The 12,981-nt window shown below is 40.9% G+C and overlaps 1 protein-coding gene across 3 annotated transcripts in view; it reads right to left on the bottom strand.

The window, feature by feature from the left end:
• Window positions 1-157: 157 nt before the first annotated feature.
• The window catches only part of magl (MAX dimerization protein MGA-like), a 23,944-nt gene continuing 11,120 nt past the window's right edge, over window positions 158-12,981 (bottom strand). For all 3 annotated transcript variants that reach the window (XM_034699480.1, XM_034699478.1, XM_034699479.1), the window contains exons 6-22: window positions 12,803-12,922; window positions 12,145-12,258; window positions 11,652-11,991; window positions 10,255-10,417; window positions 9,935-10,166; window positions 9,576-9,754; window positions 8,226-8,442; window positions 7,889-8,115; window positions 7,525-7,746; window positions 6,956-7,217; window positions 4,920-5,524; window positions 4,709-4,806; window positions 4,574-4,616; window positions 4,296-4,463; window positions 2,589-2,700; window positions 1,848-2,432; window positions 158-1,762 (exon numbers count right to left, since the gene is read on the bottom strand). In XM_034699480.1, coding sequence (XP_034555371.1) covers window positions 876-1,762; window positions 1,848-2,432; window positions 2,589-2,700; window positions 4,296-4,463; window positions 4,574-4,616; window positions 4,709-4,806; window positions 4,920-5,524; window positions 6,956-7,217; window positions 7,525-7,746; window positions 7,889-8,115; window positions 8,226-8,442; window positions 9,576-9,754; window positions 9,935-10,166; window positions 10,255-10,417; window positions 11,652-11,991; window positions 12,145-12,258; window positions 12,803-12,922 — 4,574 coding nt within the window. In that variant the 3' untranslated portion in view covers window positions 158-875. The remainder of the gene's footprint in view (window positions 1,763-1,847; window positions 2,433-2,588; window positions 2,701-4,295; window positions 4,464-4,573; window positions 4,617-4,708; window positions 4,807-4,919; window positions 5,525-6,955; window positions 7,218-7,524; window positions 7,747-7,888; window positions 8,116-8,225; window positions 8,443-9,575; window positions 9,755-9,934; window positions 10,167-10,254; window positions 10,418-11,651; window positions 11,992-12,144; window positions 12,259-12,802; window positions 12,923-12,981) is intronic.

The following is a 12,981-nucleotide window of genomic DNA, read 5'->3' as shown; positions in this document are numbered from 1 at the left end:
ACTGTTTTGCAAATGTCGAGGATGATTCGAGAAATGTACCAAAGCGACTGAGAAAAACTAAGTTTTCAGTTTAAACGACTCAGGGATGAGTCCCTCCAGAACATCCTTAAAACTAAGATGCTTTTGTTTTTGAGTAACTTGATGCTAATTCAAAAGATGCATGTCATATTTTTTATTAATAAAGGCCACATGATATTCACATTGTCAGTAAAACTAGACACAAGACAACCAGTGTTTCAACATCATCAACAAAATAAATGTACTGGAATAAAAAAAGAAATATAATATTTACAGGTTATTTTCATAGATACAATATATGGCTGAAAGCTTTCATCTTGATTGCTTGTGACACATCCCCAGGAGTCTGTACAGATCTCTGAAATAACTCCCAGACTTCAGATCATTGCTGTTAACTATACAGACAGGAGCAGAAATCATTTCTACATAAAAACATAAAGTGCTACCACAGATGATTTTCACTGAGTTAGTAACAAAAAAAAAGAGTTCAACTAGAAGATTACATCGAACTAGCTCTCAATAAAAAATAAATGTACATTCAGTTAATGAGGCAGTGTAAGACCTGATTCTATCCAGGAAACACGTGTTTCACTCACAAAGATAAACACAACCTGTGCAGTTTATTTCAATTTGTGTAAGAGACAGGAAATAAATGACTGACAAAAAAACATATTGAAGAAAAAACTTTTCAGAAGTCATAATGCTTTCTGTTAATTATTTATACCAAAGACATCTTAACTTAATAGTGTGAAAAAAGTCCACTGAGTTTTGTGCTTGCACACAGAAAAAAGCAGCATCAAGCTCTGAGGTCAAATGATGGCGTACCTTGGCTTTAGTGAGACAGAAGGATTTGAGTACTATTCAGACTCGAGCTCTGGTTCCAGTTCCTTCTCAACATCTATCCACGAGCGTTTCTTTGCACTTGGAAAGTCTTTTCCCAAAGCACCTCGGGTCAAAGGCCGGGATGTGCTCTTAAATCCCATCAAAGGGGTTTCTCCCTCGCATTTAACACCTGAGCTTTGAAAACTGTCAGAGAACCTGTCAGGGCTGTCCCCCTCGGATTTAGGGGAGGGACTACGTTTTACTCGATAACCCGGAGGTCTCCACATTTGTACAGATTTAGACGGATCCTTACGAGGTCTTCCCCTGCCTCGTTTGGCTAGTGGGGGGGTTTCAAATGCTTGTGTTCTGGTCACTTCAACACTTTGATTTTCCGTTTTTATCTCCTCTACCAGTAAAGATGTTTCACTTTTACAGGCCACAGTGGGGTGTAATTGTTCAGGAAGAGGGTTCTTACGGGGTCTTCCTCTGCCACGGCGAACTAAGGGAGGGTCGGGATCAGGCTTTGGCTCAACCAAAGTAGGAGGGGGAGCAGTAAGAGTAGTAGTAACAGTAGTAGGATATACATGCTCAAAAGTCAAGGGGGCCGCTCCTTGTGTTTCCTTTACACGTGCTGCTGCGCTGGTCTCCTTGGCTGCCATCAGATCCAATAAAGGCACAAAACTTTGTTTGTTTTGGAGGACGAGGGGGCGTGGAAGACTTGAAGTCGAAGGAATTGGTTGAGATTTGGGGGTTTGGACACTGTCAGAAATCTGAATGCTACTTAAATCTTGATGGTTGGTGATTGGTGATGATGATTCAGGTAAGCTCTTGTCTTGGTCTGTGGCCGGCTTGATGACAGGAGGCGTCTTCACTTCTTTCCCGTCCTGGTTCATGAACGTCAATGTGTAGTAGCCTTGACCAACTGTAAGAAAAGAGGAAATCACAAATGTAAGAAAATAATTTGAGGAAAACTTGAAGAAAGGTTAAAATATGACGTCTAAACTTACGTGGTTTAAGAGATGCAGGTAGTATAATTCTGCCGGTCTTTGAGCGGATCAGAGGAAGAGGAATGGGCTTTTTGGATTTGTGTGATTTTGACACAGGTGGGGTTGTGGTGCCCTGAGGTTTAGCTGCAACTGAGGGTGGTTGAGGCTGGGACTCAGTCTGGGTTTTGGGAATGCTGACCACAGTCTCCTGCTGTCCTACAGTCTCCACCTGATGCTGTGTACCTTTGTCAGGGGCCGTTAGGTCCACTGGCTGCTTCTCTCCCCTTGCTGGGCGTGCATTGAATTTGAGCATGGCATCAGAAAAAACTGCTAGAGGCTCATAATAAGTTGGCTTGGATTTGGGCTTCTTGGTTATAGTAGCTAGTGCTGCAGCCACAAGTGGGTGAAGTTCGGAAGACCTACCGCTGAATAGGTCAGGCTCTGTCTGGGGCTGCTGCTTGGACTTGGATGCAGTGGCTTCTAGTACAGCAGCTCGAGACTGGAGCAGGTGAGAGAAGAAGGGTCTAAATTTATCCGTCTTCTCTCTTATTTTCTGCTTCTTAGAGATATCATTCAATCTCTGTTTGATCAGTTCATCCGTTTTCCCTGGTGAGGAGAAATTTCATAGGACACACGATTCAGTCAAGCCATAAAAACAGTTTAACACAATAAGTGCAAAAAAAAACCAAAAATAATAATAAAAATCAAAACCAAGACTAATTGAGACTAAGTTGAGTATGTAACAACACAAACAGTACACACCAGACAAAGTAGAGAGCTCCTTCATGTAGAGTGACTGCTTCTGCACCAGCTCACGTTTCTGCTCCTCCAGACTTTTGGAAGTCTCAACCAGGTTTTGGATTTCTTCGACAGCCTGTGATCATCACAGAACAGAAAAGACAGAGTGGAGATGGTGAGTAAGAGTAGATTATTGAGTCAGTATGGAGAACATAGTGAGGCAAGGAAATTATGCATCTGCAAAACAGTTTGTGTGGGCAGCCGTTCACAAATCTGCTCCATGTATTTCATCATCCATGTGATTTCAACAAAGAATGTTTGACGTGACCATTGATGCACATTTAAGAATGTTTTTTCACTGTATTAGCGTCATTGACAAATGAGTATTTCCAGAATGGTTGGAACGCATATTTTTGTGTCTGGAATAATGTGTTTAAACAAGGCTTGTTTGAACTCATTACATTTCTTTAAGTGTTTATATAGTTGGTTTTTTTTACCCTTTTCTTAACTTGAACACCCAAAAATTTCAGGTGGCGCAACCAGATATTTGTCAAAATATATGTACTTACCTATCATTTATTCTAACTGAAAGTTTTAGGAAGTATCCCTTAGAGTGGTTACAGTGCTTTACACATTTGTATTTTGTAAGTATATTTTTTATTTACAATGTATGAGGATTTTTGCATTCTATTGGCCAGGTATAAAATATAATTTTTACAGTTTTAGGTTGGTTGTACCACCTGACATGGAAAGTGTTACCGTCCACCTATAAGTTGATAAAAGCTTTTCTATTATTATTTAAGAGACATCTACAAACCTTTTAACTCAGCCATGACAATTAGTAGGGTCCTCTGAATTATTTAATATGTTGAAGTCCATTATAAATACTTACTTTCAAAATAAAAGCTCCATGAGTACGGTGGTGCCACCCTGACATTTCAGAACATGCAAATTGCTGGACAAAAGTTTTTAAATAACCTTAGGTGCCTTTAAACTATTGATATTTATAACATTACGTTTATTTCAAAACTCTTATATGTAAGATCATACCATGGTGTTTTAATTTGATTTTATTATTATTAAAATACATTGTTTATAGCGTTTTAAGTCAATTCACTTGCTCGGACGGTTGCGCCACCTGACATTTTCAGGGTTAGAGATACTTAAAAATAAAATAAATCTCAATATTTGAATGTACTGAAATTGTATTCAAAATAAGCAGGTTTTATAGAATCAATTGATGTATGTCTTAAAAATAACAAATGATTTCAAAAGAAAATAATGGATTTAGACGCAAAAATATGCACGTCATGTCAATGACCCATTTTACAAATGTTCAATCTAGAAACCAGCAGAGTGCATTTAAACCACGCATTTACATTCAGTGATTTAAACATAAACACCTAAATATGAAATACCTTTCCCAATAGACTAACCAGGGACAAGGACCACAAGCTAGCCAACAAGCAACACTGCATCAGTTGCACTTAAATTAGATGCAACAATGCCTACATGTATTTTCTCTGTCAAATAAGCTGATGAATGAATGAATGAATGAATGAATGAATGAATGAATGAATGAATGAAAATGACAGATTTTGTGAGTGGAGCCAAAAAGTGGTGAATCAACAATATTAACTTGAATCCTAATTTTCTAGGTGGCTTTATTCTGTCGTGGACAATCCTGACAAATAAGGAAAAATTGTCACTGATGAGGATGTTTGAACTGACCAGTGAGAGGTGGCGCGACCTGGGGGCTTTGGGGTCACTCTGGAGAACACTCTGAAGTTTGTCGAAGAGATCCCGCAGCTCAAGGCGTCTCCGTCTCTCTAGCACAGTGTGTTTGATTTGCCTGTTCGTATTCTTAGACATAGCATCAATTTTATCCTCTAATTGTGTCTGGAATGGAGAGACAGAGGAGATGATACAAAATCAAACATGAATAAAACTGACACAGCTATGTACTCTAAACAGACTGTATGATATAAAACCAGCGACAGAGACTGTACCTTGGCCAGTTCGCTAATTAATCCAAAACCCTCGCTGGAATCTCTGAAGGTGGAGAGAATGAAAAAATGTCAAAGAGAAAATGCACACAAATGTATTTGCTGTACAACCTTCGGTGTAAAAAAAACATTCATTACCTTGAGTCCTGTAATGCCATGCGCACAACTTCTTTCATTTTAGCGATTGCCAGCCCTTGTTTTGCTTCCTCTACCGTCTCTATGTCCACCAGTTCCTCCTAATTCAATTTGAACACAGAATTAGTCATGCAGTCATTAGTCTGGTGCACTGTTTTAGCATTTAAAACTGAATTCAAACACGTGATAAACATTTCTTCTGCCTCAAACTTACATCTTCATCATCCTCATCACCCTCTACATCAAAGTCGGAGAAGTCGGAGCTCAATTCATCAGGAAAGAGATCGAGATTTGACTCCATCTTCCAGGCTCTGACTTTCTCATTCTCAGCTGATCGCATCTTCTCATCAAACATCTGCTTTGTGAAGGCTCCAGGCTGGGCGGATTTGATGATCTCCCTGGCTCGAGCAAAGATGTCAAGCCACTTCACATCTGGAACAGGTGCAGCAGCCTTGTTTGTAGTGCTGACAGGTTGAGGCTTCACTGCAGCTCCATCTCTTTTAGGCTTGGGGAGCTGAATGAGGGTGAACCCCCCAGGCAGGGGGACTCCAGGTTGGGTTTTGCCCTCAGTCCCTTTGTCAGCTGGAGGGCAGATTCTGAATGAGCGTGTCCCACTCTGTGCTAAGAAGCTGGGGGTTTTCAGTGATGGTGAGACAGTGAGAGAGACAGGCGAGGACGCAGAGATACTCTGGAACAGGCTGACTGAGTTGAGCTGCTTTTCCATGAAACTCTGGATCGGGTTGCTGGAGGACGAGTTTGGTGAATGTTTCGGCGAGGTGATGGATTCTTTTCTCTTCTCTTCTGGCTGGGGGAGATTAGCTGAATAAAAATGTATGGGACAATGAGAGAATGAAAGATAACTGCTTGATTTTAAGATATTGAAAAAGATGTCATCTTTGGGGCACCGTTGACCTAGTGGTCTAAGCTCGCCCCATATAAGGAGGCTATTGGTCGTGGGTTCAACTCCCGGCCTAGCTAACAGTTATGATTTGCTGCCATGTTTCTGAATATTCCCATAATTAATGCTCTTGTACACAGTAAACACCAATGAACATCTGCGACCAATCAACCTACTTTAAATAGAAAAGATCAAATTATAACCTTTTATTATGTGTTTATATATTTTGGGGCTATAATCAAAGCTTTACAAAGCATGTATTCAATTGTATCACTTCTTTTTTCTTAGTACTTACGTACAAGGAGCCTTAGAGATTCCAAGTCTTACATATAACAAACAGATAGAGATAAGTCTGTGTGCATCCATTTATGTCCTCCCTACAATCCTGAGGAGTCATACAAAAATTGACACTCCTTGTTTATCTATTGGTAACTAGATTTATATGAAGTACATTCAGGATGAGTCGGGTCTATTCCCTGCAGTAGCTGCAGGTGTGTCTGGTTTGGAGGGCTCTTAAAGCTAGGGTTGGTAGTCACGGAAAACTAGCATATATTTGAATGTAGTATTTCCTCAGGACTCCGTCTAACCCCTCCCCCTCCTCCCCTCAACAACGCCCCCGCTCACACGCATGAGAGCCGCTAATTCGCGACCATATGATCACGACTGATTCAAAACCGGTCCTCAGCACATCGTTTGTGTTTTGCACTACATCAACTCATGTCTCACTCAGAGGTAAGAAAACACCAAAACATTATCATAGTGAAAGTTCAAAACACAAACAAGCATGGCTATTGTTAGCACTCAGAACTGTCATGCTAGCATTATCCAGTTGTACCGGTGGCACCATATCAGGAGAAAAGCTATAATACCTCTAAATTTTCTGTAGGACTTACTAAATGTCATTAATGTTTGTGCTTGTCATAGCCCCCTTGGTGAGTGATTTTTAGACTCTGATCCTGACTACAGTCCTGAGCAAGGTACCTCATCGGGTCAGAGGGGACAGGCCCGAGGACGAGCAAGAGGGGCAGCAAATAGAGGCAGGGGACAGGGAGTGCACGCCTGGGAAACATAGGCACAGGAGGCGGGCAGAACGGTAGGACGGGATTTGATTGGTTTCATAAATTAGATCTTAAAGGCGGTGATTGGTTGGTGTTTTCCTAGGTTTAGTCCAGCTGTAGATAGCAGCTCTTTTTTAAGAATACATTATGTATTGATTGCCATCGGGACATAAAGATCATTTTAACCATTATAACAAAAAGTGTATCTAAATCTGACTACCAACCCCAGCTTTAAGTTGGTAATTTTCCCTCAAACAAAGTGTGTTCATGCAGGGGTGTGACAAACATTTGTACCTGGTAGCTGCACTGGAGCCTTCAGATCAGTGGTTTTGCTCGCAGCAATAATTGGAGGGACCACTGTGCCTGATGTCTTTATGCGCAGGCCTCCGAGGGGACTGATTATTGCTGCAGGGTCTGATCTCTGAGAGCTTGTTATAGAAACACCAGCGGGTGTGTGCAAGCGGCCTGTGATGTATGCTGCCAGGCGATTGGCGGGGTGTAGAGCTCCCATGTTCCCGAGCACCAGTCTGGCTTGGTTGTAGGATTTGCCGTTCACCTGTAAAGAATGAAATATGAAGGTGGGATATTAATCACATTGATGATCAACTTGGACATCAACCTTGACTTTCAACACAGGCTGTATTCATAGGCCTCAGTGCTCTTTAGGAGGTCTCTGAACATATCCTCTGTAGCAGGTTACGTTTTCAGTAGAAACCATGCTAACTTAGCAAGGTTAAAAGAGAGCAAACCTCATGATTTAAAAACTTTGGACTTAACATAATTCTGTGTTAATCTATCTTCATAACACATCATTCAGGTTAAACTACAGAGTTACAGATACATGACATTTCCGTGAGCCTGACCTGTATGAGTCCATTTGCTTGACAGCCAACCGGTTTGGTCCTGGCTCTCAGTCTGCCTGCTGGTGTCACTCCACTGAGGAAGGGAACCACTCCAACTTTGCTATCTTCCAGTTCTGCATCGCTGTTCCCCGAAAGACTTTTATTGGCATAATTCTCCTCATCACTGTCATCAGATTCCTCTTCCTCATAATCGCTGGCTTCTGATGGTCTACTGATGTGAACCTATTAGAAATGAGATCAGAGCAGGAGATAATGTAAAATGATAAACATGTGAACAATGACTGAAGGCTTAAAATAAATAACAGTCTGTGAGCTTCCATCGTTTTTTACTGCCACATGGATGCATCGCTCTTCTGACTCTCACCCTGTATGTGATGACGGAGCCACTCGGCTTCTGTATGGAGATCTTGGTGATTGGGCGGATGCTGTAAGGTCCGATCCAGAAGTGACGAGACAGCCGATTTTGAGTCATGCGTCGATACAAAACTTCAAGGATTCTTTTCCGATCTTTATCCCACAGACATGCTGACTGGATCTCAATTTTCTTTTGCGCTCCTGCCTCATTGGACTCTGATCCCTGAGAAGTCTTTCCTGTTGTGGAGACATAACGAAGAATATTTATAGAAAAAGATTGAAGTTTACATTTCTACATGCTGCTCAAACTTCATTGTGAACGTACTGCTTCTTTGTTGGTTCCTTACCTGCTTCTTTAAAATCCAAAAGAGATTTGAGGCACTTTTTCAGCAGACTATCTGTGCTTGTCTCCTGGGCTTTTTCTGTGGTACTTGATGAAGAAGTATCAGGTGTTGTGGGCTCAGGGACTTCAGGGGGAGGCTTGCTGTTAAACTCTCTTACACGAGCACATGTCATCTTGCTCTCCAAGTATTTATACACTGGATCCTTATCCTCTTCTCTTATCTGCAATCAGGATTGTTATCAATGTTTTAAACAAGGAAAAAGACACTGTAGATGTAGTATAACTATTGTCAAACAGGTTCAACTACCTTCCAATGAGGAATTAATAACTGAGTTACAGCCTTCAATGACATAATAGAGGACAGCGTCCTTTGTAATTGTAACTGCAATATACTAAAACACAACATCCATCAAAACGCCCTCATACTTAGACCCTTCAACACATCTGTGTTGTTATCAGTCTGCTAATGGACATGTCTCACATTACTTAAGGGTACATTGTGAGCATGACAAATGAACACTAACAGAGAAGACGGCTCCCTGCCGTCCTTTTAAATCCAGCAGGTTGAGTTCAAGCTGAACACCAACCATCATCCTCATGGATATTAAAAGTAGGGTTGCAAAGTGGTGGAACATTTCCGGTAAATTTTGGAAATATTCCAAATTGGAAATTATGGGAATTGAGGGTAATTTAATGGAAAGGTATCATATCCAAGCATAAATATTTGTTTTGTTATAAGTAGACATCCATCCAAAATAATACGATTAAAACTAATTTGTTTGTAAGTAGAACTTTATCAAGTGTTAAATATTTTATTGGACAATCATTTTTTTCATTGAAGTCCAAAAACGTGAAAGTTGAGTTAAATATTACTCACCCCCCTGACCCCACCCATTCAAAAACTAACAAAAATGCAATCCCAACAAAGTCCCATTCAAAATGTTAAATGAAAAGTGCATGTAGGGGGCGTGGTCTCAATAGCCCTGCAGCAAGCAGGGTGCTATGTGCATGTGATTGAGGAATAGTATAGATATTTAACTGTACTTGCATGAAATCTGGTTGTTTTAGTCAGGATGATGCTAAAAAATATTTTCCCAACTATATTTAAGTTCCCTATTAAGAGCCAATCTTCAATTTAGTAAAATTCCTGGTTTATTCCCGTTTATTCCCATGAAAAGTTTACAACTTTGAAAATTCCCAGAATTTTGCAACCCTAATTAACAGTCCTAAAATTTCAACTTTACAGGTTGGAATTATCACATACCTGTCTGAGTATACAGCATTGATCAAATAGCTGTCCTACAAAGATGCGTAAAGTCTTAACTGAATCCAAATGCAGAGAAATGTTGTTTACCGGTTGTATTGGACGAGGCACACTGTTGCGCTTTTGGACTTTAGTGGAGGCCGTCTGCATGGGAGCCATTTTTGGGGCGATGATTGGATCTGACTCCTGGTCAAAAATGTTGCGGTTCCACAGTTTTTTAGCATTGGGGCCCGGGCAATGCTGGACCACATATTCTATATCAGCCACAGCTAAGGAGAGATCAAAACAACTCATTAACACTTATGTGTTGTAGATAAATGTGTGAACAAACTGAGTAAGAAAACAGAGGCTTAAAAAAACTATACACAAGAGTTGTTCTCTAAATAACAAACTGCACGGACCGTTAATTATGTCAAGTAACAAAGCTGCTTCAAGAACGCTGCTCTTACCTGAAACAGGATTGTTCTGTTGACTCTCCTCTCTGGTCATCTGCTTGGTGATCTTACTTTTGAAGCAGGCACAGTTAAACATGCACTCAGGTCGGCGGCAGTGGAGGGGACCTCTGTTCAGATGCTGCAGACTGGAACAAATGCAGCCCAGTCTGCAGAAGTCCTGACCACATTCATGTCCCTCACCTTTAGAGTGGGGATACTCAGACCCCTTGAGCTGACTGGGCAGCATCTGGTTAAGAGAAAGGAAAGGGAAAATGTAAAATGTGACTGAAAAACATCCTCATTGATATCAGTGAAGTGTACAGAGTGTTGCATACCTGTTTGGTGAGGATGGCAGACATAGCCACAGACAGCCTGTCTGGAGTCAGTAGTGTTCTGTATGGAGCCTCATTTAAGACACAGCGCTCCAGCTCCATCAGTTTGAGCTGGCTCTTAGTGTAGCCTGGAGGTCTGACTGTCATCGCCGCCTGTCTCCGGCTTCTTCATAAAAACCACAACAGGATCAATGAAGAGTTTTTATAAAGGGAAGAAAAAGAAGAAGAACTCAAAACCATTTTGACCTTCAAACAAGCTCAGATCAAGTGCTGCTTTTAAAGAGCCGTCTACAAAGTTAAAAACAATGAATGGACTCTGATTTTACAACTTTCTAACTGAGCAAGAACATCACTGTCAAACTCAACCTTTAAGAAAACATTCTCAAGTTGTTTCTGCAGTGAGGGCAAAACCTGCAGATAAAAGTACAAACCGCACAGCGATACCCTTTAAACCAATATTTAGTGACAGAAAAGCAAGTGAAACTGTGAAACAGTATGAGCCATGACAAAACCAAGTGGAAAACTTATCTTATAATAGTTTATGACAATGAGCAGTTTCAGAATGTGTTTCCCCACATCATAAATATTGTATTTCATTGACAACTGCAAATAAATGCATAACATATAACCCATTATGTGGCCGATTATTAAATTAATAACTTTAAATACTAAAAACTTCAACGTGAATCATGGCATCATAGTTACAGCCATGACTAATCATGTTAAACACTAATGTGCAAGATTCTTCTCACATGTGGAGATGTGCCGCTTCCATGTCTTAAACTACAGTAATAGAAACATCTGTAGATTTAGATAAGTGGTTGTACGTTAAAGCAATGTGAAGATGAAGATTTGAAATAAATCACAGTGTGGCTTTAACTTGGACTGTCGAACTGACTGACACTCTAAGGTGATTTGAAGCTTGTAAGAGACATCCAGCATGCCTTTACAAACACTCACACTGCTCGTGCTCTTATGATACTCAAAGTCCACTTTTCAAATCTTCCAGGCTTTTCTCTTTTTCTTTATTGCACTGAGGGCGAAATCCTCCAGGTCTGCTGAAGTATTAATGTAGGTGCTGCATCAGCTGCTGCCATTTTGCTTTGTTTATTTTATTCAACTGTAACTGCCCAAGTGCTGTATTGGCGAGAAAAGTTGGGGAAATTCTAACTTCCTATGATAGACAGGGCCATAAAAACTCTAAGAACATGTGCAATCCTAGAGGAGGGGTTCACTTTGATATTTTGTCATGGGGAACCCAAGGTGGCTCACCATGAGTAACACTCAGCATAGATAGTAAGATATGGTTGACTCCTCAATAACTCCACTCTCAGCAATAAAAACAAGCACGATGACGTACCAACGAATTGTCAACAGCTAACAAACAAAAACACCCTTACCTCTTCATGTCAGCTCCTGGCTGCTCCTGCATAGATGCAGACTGCTGTGTGGACGGAGCGTTAGCTTGTACAGAGGAGGCAGGGCTGGCCAGGAGAGGAGCCTGGGAAAAGAGGCCAGGTCTGTGGGCCACCTCAGGAAGTTTGGAAGTAGTGCTTCGATTTTTGAGTACGCTGTCCAGGGTCTTCACGTAGCTGGAGCTCTTAGCAGGTAGCTGGTAAGACACTGAGCTTTCAGGGTTTGTGGAGAAAGCAGCAGCACGCTCACTGATGTACTGAGCTTCACTCTCCAAGTACTCATCCAGCATGTTGCTGCAGAACGCAGACAGGTTCTTTTGAGATCCTTTAGGGGAGGAAGAATAAAGAGACATTAATCCATCAGTGAAGAACAGTTAATCAGACACAAGAACAGACAGATACTTTTGTACTGCTGATGTTAACTTAATTACAATGACAACTAATGGATGATCACTGAGACACTGCTGCTACAGCTTACCATCACAGTTAGAGGAGGTTTCTTTATTCTTTTTGATGAATTTGTTTCTCCATCCTTTTATTTTGGTCATGTCGTTTGTCTTTCCAGTCCGTGAGATGAAGGGTAACCCTTCTTCTGCAAAAGAAAAACACATTCAGTAACTGGTGCTTTAGAGAAATGAAACCTATCTCCATGTTTTTGAAGAACCAAAGAGACAGTTATTTAGAGACTATATGGTGCAAAACTCACTTGGCCTTTTGGATGACGATGATGGTGAGAGCAAAAAGCAGACTGATTCACAAATAGTACGAGACAATATTAACTGCCTATAAAACCTTTTCTGTATTTATCTTATCTCCTGAATCTCAGGATCATACTGCCCTCTAATCTGAGCTGACAGACGAACTACAGAGAAGGCTTGCAGGAAGAGGTAAATATCATTCAGCCTCATTTATTTCACTCTTATAGAAGCATATCATTACACCTGGCCTTTATCACCCGCTTCTAATGGCACACAGTGAGAAGCACAATATACCTATATCTATATGTTAACTGAAGTCTCAATCCTGATTTACATGCAGCCACACATTGAAGATTCCAGCAGAGCCGATTAAATGCCAAGGACAAACGTGTACCCCCAACATGCATGTTCAATCTTTCAATGATTAGTTCAACTTACCACCAGGAGCTGTAGCTTCTTCTTTTTCTGGTAGTTTTGGGGGAGGCAGCGGCAAAACAACCCCCAGATACTGCAGGTCAATGGAATGGTTTTGGTCAAGGGAGGTCAGCTTCAAGCCCACTAGGAAGGTGACATAAAGGAGTCAGAGGAACAAACTATGTGTGACAAAAAAAAGACAA

The sequence above is a fragment of the Notolabrus celidotus genome, chromosome 13 (assembly GCF_009762535.1).
Source record: "Notolabrus celidotus isolate fNotCel1 chromosome 13, fNotCel1.pri, whole genome shotgun sequence".
Classification (NCBI taxonomy): domain Eukaryota; kingdom Metazoa; phylum Chordata; class Actinopteri; order Labriformes; family Labridae; genus Notolabrus; species Notolabrus celidotus.
The sequence above is the reverse complement of the archived record's forward strand: the minus strand, read 5'-3'. Positions and strand labels throughout refer to the sequence as shown.